The sequence below is a fragment of the Salmo salar genome, chromosome ssa23, assembly GCF_905237065.1.
Source record: "Salmo salar chromosome ssa23, Ssal_v3.1, whole genome shotgun sequence".
Lineage (NCBI taxonomy): Eukaryota > Metazoa > Chordata > Actinopteri > Salmoniformes > Salmonidae > Salmo > Salmo salar.
Window position 1 is genome coordinate 48,347,711 of NC_059464.1, and position 21,724 is coordinate 48,369,434.

A 21,724-nucleotide genomic window follows, 5' to 3' on the forward strand; every position below is an offset into this window, starting at 1 on the left:
ATAATGTCCTAAACCCCTACCATAAACCCACTGGTAGTCTCATAATGTCCTTAACCCCTACCATAAACCCACTGGTAGTCTCATAATGTCCTAAACCCCTACCATAAACCCACTGGTAGTCTAATAATGTCCTTAACCCCTACCATAAACCCACTGGTAGTCTAATAATGTCCCAAACCCCTACCATAAACCCACTGGTAGTCTCATAATGTCCTTACAAACCCCTACCATAAACCCACTGGTAGTCTAATAATGTCCTAAACCCCTACCATAAACCCACTGGTAGTCTAATAATGTCCTAAACCCCTACCATAAACCCACTGGTAGTCTAATAATGTCCTTACAAACCCCTACCATAAACCCACTGGTAGTCTAATAATGTCCTAAACCCCTACCATAAACCCACTGGTAGTCTAATAATGTCCTAAACCCCTACCATAAACCCACTGGTAGGTAGTCTAATAATGTCCTTACAAACCCCTACCATAAACCCACTGGTAGGTAGTCTAATAATGTCCTTACAAACCCCTACCATAAACCCACTGGTAGTCTAATAATGTCCTTACAAACCCCTACCATAAACCCACTGGTAGTCTCATAATGTCCTAAACCCCTACCATAAACCCACTGGTAGTCTAATAATGTCCTAAACCCCTACCATAAACCCACTGGTAGTCTAATAATGTCCTAAACCCCTACCATAAACCCACTGGTAGTCTAATAATGTCCTAAACCCCTACCATAAACCCACTGGTAGTCTAATAATGTCCTAAACCCCTACCATAAACACACTGGTAGTCTAATAATGTCCTAAACCCCTACCATAAACCCACTGGTAGTCTAATAATGTCCTTACAAACCCCTACGATAAACCCACTGGTAGTCTAATAATGTCCTTACAAACCCCTACCATAAACCCACTGGTAGTCTCATAATGTCCTAAACCCCTACCATAAACCCACTGGTAGTCTAATAATGTCCTTACAAACCCCTACCATAAACCCACTGGTAGTCTAATAATGTCCTTACAAACCCCTACCATAAACCCACTGGTAGTCTAATAGTGTCCTTACAAACCCCTACCATAAACCCACTGGTAGTCTAATAATGTCCTTACAAACCCCTACCATAAACCCACTGGTAGTCTAATAATGTCCTAAACCCCTACCATAAACACAATGGTAGTCTAATAATGTCCTTAACCCCTACCATAAACCCACTGGTAGGTAGTCTAATAATGTCCTTAACCCCTACCATAAACCCACTGGTAGTCTAATAATGTCCTAAACCCCTACCATAAACCCACTGGTAGTCTAATAATGTCCTTAACCCCTACCATAAACCCACTGGTAGTCTAATAATGTCCCAAACCCCTACCATAAACCCACTGGTAGTCTCATAATGTCCTTACAAACCCCTACCATAAACCCACTGGTAGTCTAATAATGTCCTAAACCCCTACCATAAACCCACTGGTAGTCTAATAATGTCCTAAACCCCTACCATAAACCCACTGGTAGTCTAATAATGTCCTTACAAACCCCTACCATAAACCCACTGGTAGTCTAATAATGTCCTAAACCCCTACCATAAACCCACTGGTAGTCTAATAATGTCCTAAACCCCTACCATAAACCCACTGGTAGTCTAATAATGTCCTAAACCCCTACCATAAACCCACTGGTAGGTAGTCTAATAATGTCCTTACAAACCCCTACCATAAACCCACTGGTAGTCTAATAATGTCCTTACAAACCCCTACCATAAACCCACTGGTAGTCTCATAATGTCCTAAACCCCTACCATAAACCCACTGGTAGTCTAATAATGTCCTTACAAACCCCTACCATAAACCCACTGGTAGTCTCATAATGTCCCAAACCCCTACCATAAACCCACTGGTAGTCTAATAATGTCCTTACAAACCCCTACCATAAACCCACTGGTAGTCTAATAATGTCCCAAACCCCTACCATAAACCCACTGGTAGTCTCATAATGTCCTTACAAACCCCTACCTTAAACCCACTGGTAGTCTAATAATGTCCTAAACCCCTACCATAAACCCACTGGTAGTCTAATAATGTCCTTACAAACCATGTCCTAAACCCACTGGTAGTCTAATAATGTCCTTACAAACCCCTACCATAAACCCACTGGTAGTCTAATAATGTCCTTACAAACCCCTACCATAAACCCACTGGTAGTCTAATAATGTCCTTACAAACCCCTACCATAAACCCACTGGTAGTCTAATAATGTCCTTACAAACCCCTACCATAAACCCACTGGTAGTCTAATAATGTCCTTACAAACCCCTACCATAAACCCACTGGTAGTCTAATAATGTCCTAAACCCCTACCATAAACCCACTGGTAGTCTAATAACGTCCTTACAAACCCCTACCATAAACCCACTGGTAGTCTAATAATGTCCTTAACCCCTACCATAAACCCACTGGTAGTCTCATAATGTCCTAAACCAATACCATAAACCCACTGGTAGTCTAATAATGTCCTAAACCCCTACCAGAAACTCACTGGTAGTCTAATAATGTCCTTACAAACCCCTACCATAAACCCACTGGTAGTCTCATAATGTCCTAAACCCCTACCATAAACCCACTGGTAGTCTAATAATGTCCTTAACCCCTACCATAAACCCACTGGTAGTCTAATTAATGTCCTTAACCCCTACCATAAACCCACTGGCAGTCTAATAATGTCCTAAACCCCTACCATAAACCCACTGGTAGTCTCATAATGTCCTTACAAACCCCTACCATAAACCCACTGGTAGTCTAATAATGTCCTAAACCCCTACCATAAACCCACTGGTAGTCTCATAATGTCCTAAACCCCTACCATAAACCCACTGGTAGTCTAATAATGTCCTTACAAACCCCTACCATAAACCCACTGGTAGTGTAATAATGTCCTAAACCCCTACCATAAACCCACTGGTAGTCTAATAATGTCCTAAACCCCTACCATAAACCCACTGGTAGTCTAATAATGTCCTAAACCCCTACCATAAACCCACTGGTAGGTAGTCTAATAATGTCCTTACAAACCCCTACCATAAACCCACTGGTAGTCTAATAATGTCCTTACAAACCCCTACCATAAACCCACTGGTAGTCTCATAATGTCCTAAACCCCTACCATAAACCCACTGGTAGTCTAATAATGTCCTTACAAACCCCTACCATAAACCCACTGGTAGTCTCATAATGTCCCAAACCCCTACCATAAACCCACTGGTAGTCTAATAATGTCCTTACAAACCCCTACCATAAACCCACTGGTAGTCTAATAATGTCCCAAACCCCTACCATAAACCCACTGGTAGTCTCATAATGTCCTTACAAACCCCTACCTTAAACCCACTGGTAGTCTAATAATGTCCTAAACCCCTACCATAAACCCACTGGTAGTCTAATAATGTCCTTACAAACCATGTCCTAAACCCACTGGTAGTCTAATAATGTCCTTACAAACCCCTACCATAAACCCACTGGTAGTCTAATAATGTCCTTACAAACCCCTACCATAAACCCACTGGTAGTCTAATAATGTCCTTACAAACCCCTACCATAAACCCACTGGTAGTCTAATAATGTCCTTACAAACCCCTACCATAAACCCACTGGTAGTCTAATAATGTCCTTACAAACCCCTACCATAAACCCACTGGTAGTCTAATAATGTCCTAAACCCCTACCATAAACCCACTGGTAGTCTAATAACGTCCTTACAAACCCCTACCATAAACCCACTGGTAGTCTAATAATGTCCTTAACCCCTACCATAAACCCACTGGTAGTCTCATAATGTCCTAAACCCCTACCATAAACCCACTGGTAGTCTAATAATGTCCTAAACCCCTACCAGAAACTCACTGGTAGTCTAATAATGTCCTTACAAACCCCTACCATAAACCCACTGGTAGTCTCATAATGTCCTAAACCCCTACCATAAACCCACTGGTAGTCTAATAATGTCCTTAACCCCTACCATAAACCCACTGGTAGTCTAATAATGTCCTTAACCCCTACCATAAACCCACTGGCAGTCTAATAATGTCCTAAACCCCTACCATAAACCCACTGGTAGTCTCATAATGTCCTTACAAACCCCTACCATAAACCCACTGGTAGTCTAATAATGTCCTAAACCCCTACCATAAACCCACTGGTAGTCTCATAATGTCCTAAACCCCTACCATAAACCCACTGGTAGTCTCATAATGTCCTTAACCCCTACCATAAACCCACTGGTAGTCTCATAATGTCCTTAACCCCTACCATAAACCCACTGGTAGTCTCATAATGTCCTAAACCCCTACCATAAACCCACTGGTAGTCTAATAATGTCCTTAACCCCTACCATAAACCCACTGGTAGTCTAATAATGTCCCAAACCCCTACCATAAACCCACTGGTAGTCTCATAATGTCCTTACAAACTCCTACCATAAACCCACTGGTAGTCTAATAATGTCCTAAACCCCTACCATAAACCCACTGGTAGTCTAATAATGTCCTAAACCCCTACCATAAACCCACTGGTAGTCTAATAATGTCCTTACAAACCCCTACCATAAACCCACTGGTAGTCTAATAATGTCCTAAACCCCTACCATAAACCCACTGGTAGTCTAATAATGTCCTAAACCCCTACCATAAACCCACTGGTAGGTAGTCTAATAATGTCCTTACAAACCCCTACCATAAACCCACTGGTAGGTAGTCTAATAATGTCCTTACAAACCCCTACCATAAACCCACTGGTAGTCTAATAATGTCCTTACAAACCCCTACCATAAACCCACTGGTAGTCTCATAATGTCCTAAACCCCTACCATAAACCCACTGGTAGTCTAATAATGTCCTTACAAACCCCTACCATAAACCCACTGGTAGTCTCATAATGTCCCAAACCCCTACCATAAACCCACTGGTAGTCTAATAATGTCCTTACAAACCCCTACCATAAACCCACTGGTAGTCTAATAATGTCCTTAACCCCTACCATAAACCCACTGGTAGTCTCATAATGTCCTAAACCCCTACCATAAACCCACTGGTAGTCTAATAATGTCCTAAACCCCTACCAGAAACTCACTGGTAGTCTAATAATGTCCTTACAAACCCCTACCATAAACCCACTGGTAGTCTAATAATGTCCTTAACCCCTACCATAAACCCACTGGCAGTCTAATAATGTCCTAAACCCCTACCATAAACCCACTGGTAGTCTCATAATGTCCTTACAAACCCCTACCATAAACCCACTGGTAGTCTAATAATGTCCTAAACCCCTACCATAAACCCACTGGTAGTCTCATAATGTCCTAAACCCCTACCATAAACCCACTGGTAGTCTCATAATGTCCTTAACCCCTACCATAAACCCACTGGTAGTCTCATAATGTCCTTAACCCCTACCATAAACCCACTGGTAGTCTCATAATGTCCTAAACCCCTACCATAAACCCACTGGTAGTCTAATAATGTCCTTAACCCCTACCATAAACCCACTGGTAGTCTAATAATGTCCCAAACCCCTACCATAAACCCACTGGTAGTCTCATAATGTCCTTACAAACTCCTACCATAAACCCACTGGTAGTCTAATAATGTCCTAAACCCCTACCATAAACCCACTGGTAGTCTAATAATGTCCTAAACCCCTACCATAAACCCACTGGTAGTCTAATAATGTCCTTACAAACCCCTACCATAAACCCACTGGTAGTCTAATAATGTCCTAAACCCCTACCATAAACCCACTGGTAGTCTAATAATGTCCTAAACCCCTACCATAAACCCACTGGTAGTCTAATAATGTCCTAAACCCCTACCATAAACCCACTGGTAGGTAGTCTAATAATGTCCTTACAAACCCCTACCATAAACCCACTGGTAGTCTAATAATGTCCTTACAAACCCCTACCATAAACCCACTGGTAGTCTCATAATGTCCTAAACCCCTACCATAAACCCACTGGTAGTCTAATAATGTCCTTACAAACCCCTACCATAAACCCACTGGTAGTCTCATAATGTCCCAAACCCCTACCATAAACCCACTGGTAGTCTAATAATGTCCTTACAAACCCCTACCATAAACCCACTGGTAGTCTAATAATGTCTCAAACCCCTACCATAAACCCACTGGTAGTCTCATAATGTCCTTACAAACCCCTACCATAAACCCACTGGTAGTCTAATAATGTCCTAAACCCCTACCATAAACCCACTGGTAGTCTAATAATGTCCTTACAAACCATGTCCTAAACCCACTGGTAGTCTAATAATGTCCTTACAAACCCCTACCATAAACCCACTGGTAGTCTAATAATGTCCTTACAAACCCCTACCATAAACCCACTGGTAGTCTAATAATGTCCTTACAAACCCCTACCATAAACCCACTGGTAGTCTAATAATGTCCTTACAAACCCCTACCATAAACCCACTGGTAGTCTAATAATGTCCTTACAAACCCCTACCATAAACCCACTGGTAGTCTAATAATGTCCTAAACCCCTACCATAAACCCACTGGTAGTCTAATAACGTCCTTACAAACCCCTACCATAAACCCACTGGTAGTCTAATAATGTCCTTAACCCCTACCATAAACCCACTGGTAGTCTCATAATGTCCTAAACCCCTACCATAAAACCACTGGTAGTCTAAAAATGTCCTTACAAACCCCTACCATAAACCCACTGGTAGTCTAATAGTGTCCTTACAAACCCCTACCATAAACCCACTGGTAGTCTAATAATGTCCTAAACCCCTACCATAAACTCACTGGTAGTCTAATAATGTCCTAAACCCCTACCATAAACCCACTGGTAGTCTCATAATGTCCTTACAAACCCCTACCATAAACCCACTGGTAGTCTAATAATGTCCTAAACCCCTACCATAAACCCACTGGTAGTCTAATAATGTCCTTAACCCCTACCATAAACCCACTGGTAGTCTAATAATGTCCCAAACCCCTACCATAAACCCACCGGTAGTCTAATAATGTCCTTACAAACCCCTACCATAAACCCACTGGTAGTCTAATAATGTCCTAAACCCCTACCATAAACCCACTGGTAGTCTAATAATGTCCTTACAAACCCCTACCATAAACCCACTGGTAGTCTCATAATGTCCTAAACCCCTACCATAAACCCACTGGTAGTCTAATAATGTCCTTAACCCCTACCATAAACCCACTGGTAGTCTAATAATGTCCTTAACCCCTACCATAAACCCACTGGTAGTCTAATAATGTCCTAAACCCCTACCATAAACCCACTGGTAGTCTCATAATGTCCTTACAAACCCCTACCATAAACCCACTGGTAGTCTAATAATGTCCTAAACCCCTACCATAAACCCACTGGTAGTCTCATAATGTCCTAAACCCCTACCATAAACCCACTGGTAGTCTCATAATGTCCTAAACCCCTACCATAAACCCACTGGTAGTCTAATAATGTCCTAAACCCCTACCATAAACCCACTGGTAGTCTCATAATGTCCTAAACCCCTACCATAAACCCACTGGTAGTCTAATAATGTCCTAAACCCCTACCATAAACCCACTGGTAGTCTAATAATGTCCTTACAAACCCCTACCATAAACCCACTGGTAGTCTAATAATGTCCTAAACCCCTACCATAAACCCACTGGTAGGTAGTCTAATAATGTCCTTACAAACCCCTACCATAAACCCACTGGTAGGTAGTCTAATAATGTCCTTACAAACCCCTACCATAAACCCACTGGTAGGTAGTCTAATAATGTCCTTACAAACCCCTACCATAAACCCACTGGTAGTCTAATAATGTCCTTACAAACCATGTCCTAAACCCACAGGTAGTCTAATAATGTCCTTACAAACCCCTACCATAAACCCACTGGTAGTCTAATAATGTCCTTACAAACCCCTACCATAAACCCACTGGTAGTCTAATAATGTGCCATCTAATAACCTCTGCCATAAAATCACAGATTGTCTAATAAACCACCATGAAAGCCATACAAAATACCAAACATACAAGACCACAGGTAGTCAACAAAAATGTCCTTACAATCTATACCTTCTTACAAACCACATGGTGGGACAAGATGGCGCCCGACAGACCCCGGGCACCCTGTTTCTACCTCTTAGCAAACTTTGCAGTATTTTTGTTTTCAGACAATATTTGCTCAGAACGTTTCTTGTATTATTACCTACACCTGGAAATAACTTTTGGATATTAGATCGGAGGTCACACACCAGAAATTAGACATCCCTGACCTGGATCCTTTGCCTGAACTTCCTGAACAATAAAGTACATAAGCTCAGGGCGAGGATCTCCCGAAGCAGCTCTACTCAGCCTGGGGGCTGCACCAAAACACAGACGCCAGAGAAGAGGTAGGAGTGGGGCCCTAGTCAGACTCAGGTGGTGTGCACCGCTGCAGAGTATACTACTCACTACATTCAGTCCCTGGACAATAAAGTACACAAGCTCAGGGCGAGGATCTCCTTCCAGAGAGACAGGGACTGTAAACATGCTATTTTCAGGTCTCTCCAGAGATGTTTGATCGGGCATTGGCTGGGCTACTCAAGAACATTCAGAAACTTGTCCTGAAGCCACTCCTGCGTTGTCTTGGCTGTGGGCTTAGGGTCGTTGTCCTGTTGGAAGGTGAACCTTCACCCCAGTCTGAGGTCTGGAGCGCTCTGGAGCAGGTTTTCATCAAGGATCTCTCTGTGCTCTGTTCATCTTTGCCTCGATCGTGATTAGTCTCCCAGTCCTTGCCGCTGAAAAACATCCTCACAGCATGATGCTGCCACCACCATGCTTTACTATAGGGATGGTGCCAGGTTTCCTCCAGACGTGACGCTTGGCATTCAGAACAAAGATTTCAATCTTGTTTTCATCAGATCAGAGAATCTTTTTTCTCATAGCCTGAGACCCTTTAGGTGCCTTATGGCAAACTCCAAGTGGGCTGTCATGTGCCTTTTACTGAGGAGTTGCTTCCGTCTGACCACTCAACCATAAAGTCTTGATCGGTGGAGTGCTGCAGAGATGGCTGTCCTTCTGGAAGGTTCTCCCATCTCCACAGAGGAACTCTAGAGCTCTGTCAGAGTGAACATTGGGTTCTTGGTCACCTAACTAACCAAGGCCCTTCTCCCTCGACTGCTCAGTTTGGCCGGGCGGCCAACTCTAAGAAGAGTCTTGGTGGTTCCAAACTTCTTCCATTTAAGAATGATGGAGGCCACTGTGTTCTTGGGGACCTTCAATGCTGCAGAATGTTTTTGGTACCCTTCCCCAGATCTGTGCCTCGACACAATCCTGTCTCGGAGCTCTACGGACAATTCCTTTGACGTCATGGCTTGGGTTTTTGTTCTGACATGCACTGTCAACTGTGGGACCTTATATAGACAGGTGTGTGCCTTTCCAAACCATGTCCAATCAATTGAATTTACCACAGGTGGACTCCAATCAAGCTGTAGAAGCATCTCAAGAACGATCAATGGGAACAGGATGCACCTGAGCTCAATTTCAAGTCTCATAGCAAAGGGTCTGAATACTTATGTAAATAAGATATCCATTTTGAATTTTTATACATTTGCAAAAAAAATCTAAAAAGTTTTTGCTTTGTCATTATAGGGTATTGTTGAGGATATATATATTTTTTAAATACATTTTAGAATAAGACTAACGTAAAAAAGTCAAGGGGTCTGAATACTTTCCGAAGGAACTGTTTGTGCAAAGTGGAAACTGCATATTGTGAGGCCGCATTTACTGTAGCATGGGACTTTAATAAAAGAAATCTGAGGTAAACGATACCAAAATTGTATCAATACATCTCTTGTGCTACACGGCAACACTGACCCTGAATCATTGCTACTCTCCCTTCCGGGACCAAGATGTTGTTCCTACAGTGATGATTAAAACTTATCCAAACCAGTAACGGCGGATAGACGGCAGCTTTCACGAAAAACTGAAAGCGCAAACCACTACATTTAACCGTGGCAAGGTGACTTGGAACAGGGACATTTACAAACAGACGAGCTATGACCTCCGTAAGGCAATACGACAGTACAAAGAGAAAGTAGAGTTGCAATTTAACGGCTCAGACGCTAGACATATGAGGGAGGGACTCCAGACATTCACAGATTATAAAGGGAAAGCAAGCCATGTCGCGGACACTGACACCTCACTCCTCACACACACATCTTTTTCTTCTTTGCTTCGAGGAAAACATCAAGCTCACACACACATCTTTTTCTTCTTTGCTTCGAAGAAAACATCAAGCCGCTCACAAGGACTGTGTGCTTTTATTCTCCGTGGCCAACGTAAGTAATTCATTAAGCATGTTAACCGTCGCAAGGCTGCCGGCCCAGACAGCATCCCAGGCCGCATCCTCAGGGCATGTGCAGACCAGCTGGCTGGAGTGTTTACGGATATATTAAATCTCTCCCTATCCCAGTCTGTTGTCCCCACATGCTTCAATAAGGCCACCATTGTTCCTGTACCCAAGAAAGCAAAGATAACTGAACTAAATGACTATCGCCCCGTAGCACTCACCACTGTCATCATGAAGTGCTTTGAGAGGATAGTTAAGGATCATATCACCTCCACCTTACCTGTCACCCTAAACACACTGCAATTCCCATATCACAAATCCACGGACGACACAATCGACACAACTCTGCCCTATCCCACCTGGACAAGAGAAATACCCATGTATAGAATGCTGTTCATCGACTACAGCTCAGCCTTCAACACCACAGTGCCCTCAAAGCTCATCACTAAGCTCAGGGACCTGGGTCTGAACACCTCCCTATGCAACTGGGTCCTGGACTTACTGATGGGCCGACCCAAAGTGGTGAAGGTAGGCAACAACAACACGTCCGACACACTGATCCTCAACATGGGGGCCCCACAGGGGTGTATGCTCAGCCCCCTCCTGTACTCCCTGTTCACCCATGACTGCGTGGTCATGCACGTCTTCAACTCAATCATCAAGTTTTCAGACGACACAACAGTGGTAGGCCTGATTACCAACAACGACGAGACAGCCTAAAGGAAGGAGGTGAGGGCCCTGGCGAAGTGGTGCCAGGAAAATAACTTCTCACTCAACTTCAACAAAACAAAGGAGATGATCGTGGACTTCAGGAAACAGCAGAGGGAGCACCCCCGTATCCACAAGGGCACAGAGGGTGAAAAGCTTTCAAGTTCCTCGGCGTCACTGACAACGTGAAATGGCCCGTCCACACGGAAGATGCAACAGCACCTCTTCAACGTCAGGAGGCTGAAGAAATTCGGTCCCTAAGACACTCATGAACTTCTACAGATGCACCATTGAGAGCATCCTGTCGGGCTGTATCACCGCCTGGTACAGTAATTGCACCATCCACAACCACAGGGCGCCCCGGAGGGTGGTGTGGTCAGCCCAATGCATCACCGGGGCCACACTGCCTGCCCTCCGGGACATCTACACCACCCGGTGTCACAGGAAGGACAAGAAGATCATCAAGGACCTCAGCCACCCGAGCCACGGCCTGTTCACCCCTGAACCATCTAGAAGATCATCAAGGACCTCAGCCACCCCGAGCCATGGCCTGTTCACAACGCTATCATCTAGAAGGCGGAGACAGTACAGGTGCATCAAAGCGGGGACCGAGAGACTGAAAAACATTTATCTACAGGCCATCAGACTGTTAAATAGTCACCACAAGCCAGCCTCCGCCCAGCACCCTGCCTTGAACTTTAGTCAACGTTACTAGCCGGCTACCACCCGGTACTCAACCCTGAACCTTAGAGGCTGCTGCCCTGTGTACATAGTCATGGAATCACTGGTCACTTTAATAACGTTTACTGTTTTACCCACTTCATATGTATATACTATATTCTAGTCCTGGTTCATCCTATATAACTACTGTTGTCTACTTCATATGTACAGTTGAAGTCGGAAGTTTACATACACCTTAGCCAAATACATTTAAACTCAGTTTATCACAATTTCTGACATTTAATCCTAGTAAAAATTCCCTGTCTTAGGTCAGTTAGGATCACCACTTTATTTTAAGAATGTGAAATGTCAGAATAATAGTAGAGAGAATGATTTATTTCAGCTTTTATTTCTTTCATCACGTTCCCAGTGGGTCAGAAGTTTACATAGACTCAATTAGTATTTGGTAGCATTGCCTATAAATTGTTTAACTTGGGTCAAACATTTCGGATAGCCTTCCACAACCTTCCCACAATAAGTCGGGTGAATTTTGGCCCATTCCTCCTGACAGAGCTGGTGTAACTGAGTCAGATTTGTAGGCCTCCTTGCTCGCACATGCTTTTTCAGTTCTGCCCACAAATCTTCTATAGGATTGAGGTCAGGGCTTTGTGATTGCCACTCCAATACCTTGACTTTGTTGTCCTTAAGCCATTTTGCCACAACTTTGGAAGTATGCTTGTATATATATTGTCCATTTGGAAGACCCATTTGCAACCAAGCTTTAACTTCCTGACTGATGTCTTGAGATGTTGCTTCAATATATCTACATAATTTTCCTGCCTCATGATGCCATGTATTTTGTGAAGTGCACCAGTCCCTCCTGCAACAAAGCACCCCCACAACATGATGCTGCCACCCCCGTGCTTCACACCTGGGATGGTGTTCTTCGGCTTGCAAGCCTCCCTTTTTCCTCCAAACATAACGATGGTCATTATGGCCAAACAGTTCTATTTTTGTTTCATCAGAATAGAGGACATTTCTCCAAAAAGTACAATCTTTGTCCCCATGTTCAGTTGCAACAGTTTTGGAGCAGTGGCTTCTTCCTTGCTGAGCGGCCTTTCAGGTTTTGTCGATATAGGACTTGTTTTATTGTGGATATAGATACTTTTTTAACTGTTTCCTCCAGCATCTTCACAAGGTTCTTTGCTGTTGTTCTGGGATTGATTTGCACTTTTCGCACCAAAGTACGTTAATCTCTACGAGACAGAACGCATTTCCTTCCTGAGCGGTATGATGGCTGCGTGGTCCCATGGTGTTTACACTTGCGTACTATTGTTTGTACAGATGAACATGGTGCCTTCAGGTATTTGGAAATTGCTCCGAAGGATGAACCAGACTTGTGGAGGTCTACAAATTTGTTTCTGAGGTCTTGGCTCATTTCTTTTGATTTTCACATGATGTCAAGCAAAGAGGCACTGAGTTTGAAGGTAGGCCTTGAAATACATCCAGAGGTACACATCCAATTGACTCAAATGACGTCAACTAGCCTATCAGAAGCTTCTAAAGCCATGACATCATTTTCCAAGCTGTTTAAAGGCACAGTCAACTTAGTGTATGTAAACTTCTGACCCACTAGAATTGTGATACAGGGAATTATAAGTGAAGTAATCTGTATGCAAACAATTGTTGGAAAAATTACTTGTGTCATGCACAAAGTAGATGTCCTAACCGACTTGCCAAAACTATAGTTTGACAACAAGAAATTTGTGGAGTGGTTGAAAAACTAGTTTTAATGACTCTAACCCAAGTGTATGTAAACTTCCCACTTCAACTGTATATACTGTATTCTAGTCATGGCTTATCCTAAATAACTTATAACAAAAATAAAAATCTGGATTATGTGCGTATTGTTTGTATTGCTGGGTATTATTACTGCACTGTTGGAGCTAGAAACACAAACATTAAGCTGCACCTGCGACAACGTCTGCAAGTCTGTGTATGCGACCAATAAACGTTGATTTGATGTGCTCAGAAAGTCCCAAATATCAGTATAAACCACATACACAGCCCCAGCCATTCCATCTTCTCCTACCTGACGAGAGTCTGGTTGTGCAGGTCCCAGACGGCGATGTTCCCATCGCTGCAACAGGAGAAACAGACCTTGGCGTCTGGGGAGATGGCGAGGGCGTAGCAGGCCGGGGCGGAAGACGTCAGCTCAGCCTTGATACGAGGCGTCTGGGAGGCTAGATCCCAGATGGTTAAAGTACTGGCTTCTCCTCCTACGATGAGGGTACGACCGTCAGGGAGAAGCTTACAGGAACGGATGTAGTTATCCCTGTTCTGGTAGACAGAGGGAAACAGACAAATCGATACACAACACTGAGCAGCTCAAGGGATCAGGCCTGAGGTTCTAGCCACAGACAGACTGAAGGAACATTCATTTTATTCCTACCATCGTAGTAAACACATCTAGACTGCAGCAGAGATAAGTGGTACTGTTTGGTTGGTTATTAAGGTGTGGCACGAGCCGTGTCAAGGTCAAGGGTTCAATTCCCACTCAGGGATCATATACACCAACAAAAATTACTTAGATCAAAGTAAACAAGTGAAATAGTAGAAACAACAGCTGTAGTCCTCACCAGACAATCTAGTGGAGAGACAGGACTCTTGCTGCCCGGCTGGCTGATATCCTAGATATTACATAGTATAATATAGTATAATATTGTCCTCACCAGACAGTCTAGTGGAGAGACAGGACTCTTGTTGACTGGCTGATATCCTAGATATTCCATAGTATTATATAGTATTATATAGTATAATATTGTCCTCACCAGACAGTCAAGTGGAGAGACAGGACTCTTGTTGATTGGCTGGCTGATATCCTACATATTACATAGTATTATATAGTATTATATAGTATAATATTGTCCTCACCAGACAGTCTAGTGGAGAGACAGGACTCTTGTTGATTGGCTGGCTGATATCCTACATATTACATAGTATTATATAGTATTATATAGTATAATATTGTTCTCACCAGACAGTCTAGTTGAGAGACAGGACTCTTGCTGCCCGGCTGGCTGATGTCCCAGATCTTGACACAGCCCTTCCCTCCTGTGTAGACGTGTCTGGTTGGATTAGAGATAGTGACGGCACACACCACCTCACCGTGGCTCAGCGTGTTGATCTGACGGGCGTGCCGGGGGATCCCCGGGCCTATCAGGGCGTCCGGAGGGAACGGCACCGGCTGCATCTGGCCGTCCGCACTCACGTGGAAGGAGTAGGCTCTGGAAGATGAGACATAGGCTCTCTTTAGTACTGCTGGGTAGTGTTCATTTGGTACCAAATGGAAGAAAACGGACTGAAACGGGAAGGGACTACCTGGAGTTATCCAATAACAAACACTCATTTTAGCTTTCCTTTGCAAGAGGTTTTTGTTACGGTAACAAACATGACCCCTGATGATTGGTATTCTAAGAGATAGGTAGTGTAGGACTGAAGGGCTTCATCTAAGACAGACAGAGAGAGACAGACGGGGAGAGAGAGAGAAAGACGGGGAGAGAGACAAACAGGGAGAGAGAGAGACAGGGAGAGAGAGAGACAAACAGGGAGAGAGAGACAGGGAGAGAGAGACAGACGGGGAGAGAGAGAGACAGGGAGAGAGAGAGACAAACAGGGAGAGAGAGACAGGGAGAGAGAGACAGACGGGGAGAGAGAGACAGACGGGGAGAGAGAGACAGACGGGGAGCGAGAGACAGACGGGGAGCGAGAGAGAGACAGGGAGAGAGAGAGACAGACAGGGAGAGAGAGAGCGAGACGACAGGGAGAGAGAGAGACAGACGGGGAGAGAGAGAGAGAGAGAGAGAGCCAGACAGACAGAGAGACAGTCAGAGAGAGCCAGACAGAGACAGACAGCCTGAGAGAGAGACAGACAGAGACAGACATCCAGCCAGAGAGAGAGACAGACAGAGACAGACATCCAGCCAGAGAGAGAGACAGACAGAGACAGACATCCAGACAGAGAGACTAAAAGCAGAACCCTGAGTGTGTAAGGTACTTACGGTTTTCCTCCAGGTATGGAGGTGAGACTGGCTGGAAGACCTGGTCTCATGTGGGGATGAGGATCAAAACCCTGAAACAGAACAACACAGGGACAACATGACCTACACAACATACTATTTACATAACATACAGAGTAGCCTTGTGGAGAAGCAGGCTTCCCTACTCGTTAACTGTTTAAAAGACACCTGGGAGCCAGAAATCTTTCTGATTGAGAGGGGGTCAAATACTTATTTCCCTCATTAAAATGCAAATCAATTTAGAACATTTTTGACATGCGTTTTTTCTGGATATTTTTGTTGTTGTTATTCTGTCTCTCACTGTTCAAATAAACCTACCATTAAAATTATAGACTGATCATTTCTTTGTCAGTGGGCAAACGTACAAAATCAGCAGGGGATCAAATACTTTTTTCCCCCCTCACTGTACATGGAAAGCCTGGTGAAGTCAATGGTAGAAAGTAGATCCAAACGGGGTGGAACCCTGTTTAAATCGGTAACGCCTCGCAACACGTCAAACCAATCAAATGCCTTGCTTGGACGGAGCTCAAAAGGTACCCGGTGGATGTTGGGTATAGACCTCATCAGCTGGATGTTGGGTAATGCCTTCATCAGGTGGATGTTGGGTATAGACCTCATCAGGTGGATGTTGGGTAATGTCTTCATCAGGTGGATGTTGGGTAATGCCTCCATCAGGTGGATGTTGGGTAATGCCTTCATCAGGTGGATGTTGGGTATAGACCTCATCAGGTGGATGTTGGGTATAGACCTCATCAGGTGGATGTTGGGTATAGACCTCATCAGGTGGATGTTGGGTATAGACCTCATCAGGTGGATGTTGGGTAATGCCTTCATCAGGTGGATGTTGGGTATAGACCTCATCAGGTGGATGTTGGGTATAGACCTCATCAGGTGGATGTTGGGTAATGCCTTCATCAGGTGGATGTTGGGTAATGTCTTCATCAGGTGGATGTTGGGTAATGCCTTCATCAGGTGGATGTTGGGTAATGCCTTCATTAGGTGGATGTTGGGTAATGCCGCAATCAGGTGGATGTTGGGTAATGCCCCAATCAGGTGGATGTTGGGTAATGTCTTCATCAGGTGGATGTTGGGTAATGTCTTCATCAGGTGGATGTTGGGTAATGCCTTCATCAGGTGGATGTTGGGTAATGCCTTCATCAGGTGGATGTTGGGTAAAGCCCTCATCAGGTGGATGTTGGGTAATGCCTTCATCAGGTGGATGTTGGGTAATGCCTTCATCAGGTGGATGTTGGGTAATGCCTTCATCAGGTGGATGTTGGGTAATGCCTTCATCAGGTGGATGTTGGGTAATGTCTTCATCAGGTGGATGTTGGGTAATGCCTCCATCAGGTGGATGTTGGGTAATGCCTCCATCAGGTGGATGTTGGGTATAGACCTCATCAGCTGGATGTTGGGTAATGCCTTCATCAGGTGGATGTTGGGTAATGCCTTCATCAGGTGGATGTTGGGTAATGCCTTCATCAGGTGGATGTTGGGTAATGCCCTCATCAGGTGGATGTTGGGTAATGCTTTCATCAGGTGGATGTTGGGTACAGACAATCATCAGGTGGATGTTGGGTATAGACCTCATCAGGTGGATGTTGGGTATAGACCTCGTCAGGTGGATGTCGGGTATAGACCTCATCAGGTGGATGTCGGGTAATGCCTTCATCAGGTGGATGTTGGGTATAGACCTCATCAGGTGGATGTTGGGTATAGACCTCATCAGGTGGATGTTGGGTAATGCTTTCATCAGGTGGATGTTGGGTAATGCCTTCATCAGGTGGATGTTGGGTATAGACCTCATCAGGTGGATGTTGGGTAATGCCTTCATCAGGTGGATGTTGGGTAATGCCCTCATCAGATGCATGTTGGGTAATGCCTTCATTAGGTGGATGTTGGGTATAGACCTCATCAGGTGGATGTTGGGTAATGCCTTCATCAGGTGGATGTTGGGTAATGCCTTCATCAGGTGGATGTTGGGTAATGCCCTCATCAGATGGATGTTGGGTAATGCCTTCATTAGGTGGATGTTGGGTATAGACCTCATCAGGTGGATGTTGGGTATAGACCAACTTCTGGATAGTTTTTACTGCAGGTTTTCTTCCATTTTCAAAGTAGCATACGGAACAACTCTCCAAAATGTTTCTATCTGGTCGTAAAACTGTGACGAACATAACATAATGCTTATACGGGCATGTGGGTGGGAGGGTTCTTGAAAGGTAACATCCAATAAAAATGTACCTGCTGGAATCCAGCTGCCCATTCGAAACAGTTTTGGCTAAAACAAAATTCTCCCCCAAAAAAAAGGAGGCGCGACAACAACGTGATTTTGGACATTTTAGCAACACGAGACTATCTATAGTAAACGCCTACAAAAACTAAAAAGATACAGCATCATAATACCTATATGATTACTCACACAAAACCCACACCGAGATTAGATGCGAACACTAGGAATCCGCAGTATATCTCACCATGGGTGATCGTCCATACGCAGCGGCGGCAGCACTCATCTGAGGAGAGATGTGTAGTCCAGCGTAGACCCCAGGGCTGGTCAGACCTCCATTTATATCATGATGGTGACCCATCATAACGAAGGGAGGGTACAGGGGTGTCCTCAGGGCCGGGGCCGCTGGAGAAGAGGATGCAGTATATAATTACTGTTGTTGATGTTATGAATACACACAGTATATTTGGCAATATATAACGTCATGCCGATAAAAGCATTGAAAGTGAACTGAGACAGAAGTAGAAACAGAGAGAGATGGAACACATTACTATTAAATACGCCCAGGTCACAGCAGAATTGTATTTTATTTAACCTTTATTTAAACGAGGCAAGTAAGTTAAGAACAAATTCTTATTTACGATGACGGCCTACAAACGGCTAAACCCAGACGACGCTGGGCCAATTGTGCTCCGCTCTACGGGACTCCCAATCACGGCCGGATGTGATACAGCCTGGAATCGAACCAGGTACTACAGTGACGCCCCTTGCGCTGAGACACAGTGCCTTAGACCGCTGCGCCACTCGGGAGCCCACCATAGATATATAATTGTGCCAGCCAAAGCCCTTGGCTTCCTGATAGGCCTGATGCCAGTCTAGTGGGTGTGAGAGCAGCAGCACGAACACAAAGGCTCCATGCCCAAACAAATAGGCACTATTGTCATGACATGAACCATTTTGAATTTGAAAAAAAAAAACTGAATTGAGAAAGCGAAACAGAAGGAGCGAGAGAGGAGAGAGAGACATTACTAAAGAAATACAGCCAGATCAGTCACAGTAGAGAGGAGAGAGAGACATTACTAAAGAAATACAGCCAGATCAGTCACAGTAGAGACATTACTAAAGAAATACAGCCAGATCAGTCACAGTAGAGAGGAGAGAGAGACATTACTAAAGAAATACAGCCAGATCAGTCACAGTAGAGACATTACTAAAGAAATACAGCCAGATCAGTCACAGTAGAGAGAGACATTACTAAAGAAATACAGCCAGATCAGTCACAGTAGAGACATTACTAAAGAAATACAGCCAGATCAGTCACAGTAGAGAGAGAGACATTACTAAAGAAATACAGCCAGATCAGTCACAGTAGAGAGACATTACTAAAGAAATACAGCCAGATCAGTCACAGTAGGAGACATTACTAAAGAAATACAGCCAGATCAGTCACAGTAGAGAGGAGAGAAAGACATTACTAAAGAAATACAGCCAGATCAGTCACAGTAGAGACATTACTAAAGAAATACAGCCAGATCAGTCACAGTAGAGAGGAGAGAAAGACATTACTAAAGAAATACAGCCAGATCAGTCACAGTAGAGACATTACTAAAGAAATACAGCCAGATCAGTCACAGTAGAGAGAGAGACATTACTAAAGAAATACAGCCAGATCAGTCACAGTAGAGTGAGAGACATTACTAAAGAAATACAGCCAGATCAGTCACAGTAAGAGACATTACTAAAGAAATACAGCCAGATCAGTCACAGTAGAGAGGAGAGAGACATTACTAAAGAAATACAGCCAGATCAGTCACAGTAGAGAGGAGAGACATTACTAAAGAAATACAGCCAGATCAGTCACAGTAGAGAGGAGAGAGAGACATTACTAAAGAAATACAGCCAGATCAGTCACAGTAGAGACATTACTAAAGAAATACAGCCAGATCAGTCACAGTAGAGAGGAGAGAGAGACATTACTAAAGAAATACAGCCAGATCAGTCACAGTAGAGGAGAGAGAGACATTACTAAAGAAATACAGCCAGATCAGTCACAGTAGAGAGGAGAGAAAGACATTACTAAAGAAATACAGCCAGATCAGTCACAGTAGAGACATTACTAAAGAAATACAGCCAGATCAGTCACAGTAGAGAGGAGAGAAAGACATTACTAAAGAAATACAGCCAGATCAGTCACAGTAGAGAGGAGAGAAAGACATTACTAAAGAAATACAGCCAGATCAGTCACAGTAGAGAGGAGAGAAAGACATTACTAAAGAAATACAGCCAGATCAGTCACAGTAGAGACATTACTAAAGAAATACAGCCAGATCAGTCACAGTAGAGAGGAGAGACATTACTAAAGAAATACAGCCAGATCAGTCACAGTAGAGAGGAGAGACATTACTAAAGAAATACAGCCAGATCAGTCACAGTAGAGAGGAGAGAGAGACATTACTAAAGAAATACAGCCAGATCAGTCACAGTAGAGACATTACTAAAGAAATACAGCCAGATCAGTCACAGTAGAGAGGAGAGAGAGACATTACTAAAGAAATACAGCCAGATCGTCACAGTAGAGAGGAGAGACATTACTAAAGAAATACAGCCAGATCAGTCACAGTAGAGAGGGAGAGACATTACTAAAGAAATACAGCCAGATCAGTCACAGTAGAGACATTACTAAAGAAATACAGCCAGATCAGTCACAGTAGAGAGGAGAGAGAGACATTACTAAAGAAATACAGCCAGATCAGTCACAGTAGAGAGGAGAGAGAGACATTACTAAAGAAATACAGCCAGATCAGTCACAGTAGAGAGGAGAGAAAGACATTACTAAAGAAATACAGCCAGATCAGTCACAGTAGAGACATTACTAAAGAAATACAGCCAGATCAGTCACAGTAGAGAGGAGAGAAAGACATTACTAAAGAAATACAGCCAGATCAGTCACAGTAGAGAGGAGAGAAAGACATTACTAAAGAAATACAGCCAGATCAGTCACAGTAGAGAGGAGAGAGAGACATTACTAAAGAAATACAGCCAGATCAGTCACAGTTGAGACATTACTAAAGAAATACAGCCAGATCAGTCACAGTAGAGAGGAGAGAAAGACATTACTAAAGAAATACAGCCAGATCAGTCACAGTAGAGACATTACTAAAGAAATACAGCCAGATCAGTCACAGTAGAGACATTACTAAAGAAATACAGCCAGATCAGTCACAGTAGAGAGAGAGACATTACTAAAGAAATACAGCCAGATCAGTCACAGTAGAGAGGAGAGAGAGACATTACTAAAGAAATACAGCCAGATCAGTCACAGTAGAGACATTACTAAAGAAATACAGCCAGATCAGTCACAGTAGAGAGGAGAGAAAGACATTACTAAAGAAATACAGCCAGATCAGTCACAGTAGAGAGAGAGACATTACTAAAGAAATACAGCCAGATCAGTCACAGTAGAGACATTACTAAAGAAATACAGCCAGATCAGTCACAGTAGAGAGGAGAGAAAGACATTACTAAAGAAATACAGCCAGATCAGTCACAGTAGAGAGGAGAGAAAGACATTACTAAAGAAATACAGCCAGATCAGTCACAGTAGAGACATTACTAAAGAAATACAGCCAGATCAGTCACAGTAGAGAGGAGAGAAAGACATTACTAAAGAAATACAGCC

The 21,724-nt window shown here is 43.7% G+C and overlaps 1 protein-coding gene across 5 annotated transcripts in view; it reads right to left on the reverse strand.

Annotated features, from left to right (window-relative positions):
* LOC106584812 (transducin-like enhancer protein 3-B) overlaps positions 1 to 21,724 on the reverse strand; it is a 128,291-nt gene that overhangs the window by 7,088 nt on the left and 99,479 nt on the right. For all 5 annotated transcript variants that reach the window (XM_045706449.1, XM_045706447.1, XM_045706450.1 and 2 more), the window contains exons 14-17: positions 18,293 to 18,450; positions 15,798 to 15,868; positions 14,774 to 15,023; positions 13,829 to 14,076 (exon numbers count right to left, since the gene is read on the reverse strand). In XM_045706449.1, coding sequence (XP_045562405.1) covers positions 13,829 to 14,076; positions 14,774 to 15,023; positions 15,798 to 15,868; positions 18,293 to 18,450 — 727 coding nt within the window. The remainder of the gene's footprint in view (positions 1 to 13,828; positions 14,077 to 14,773; positions 15,024 to 15,797; positions 15,869 to 18,292; positions 18,451 to 21,724) is intronic.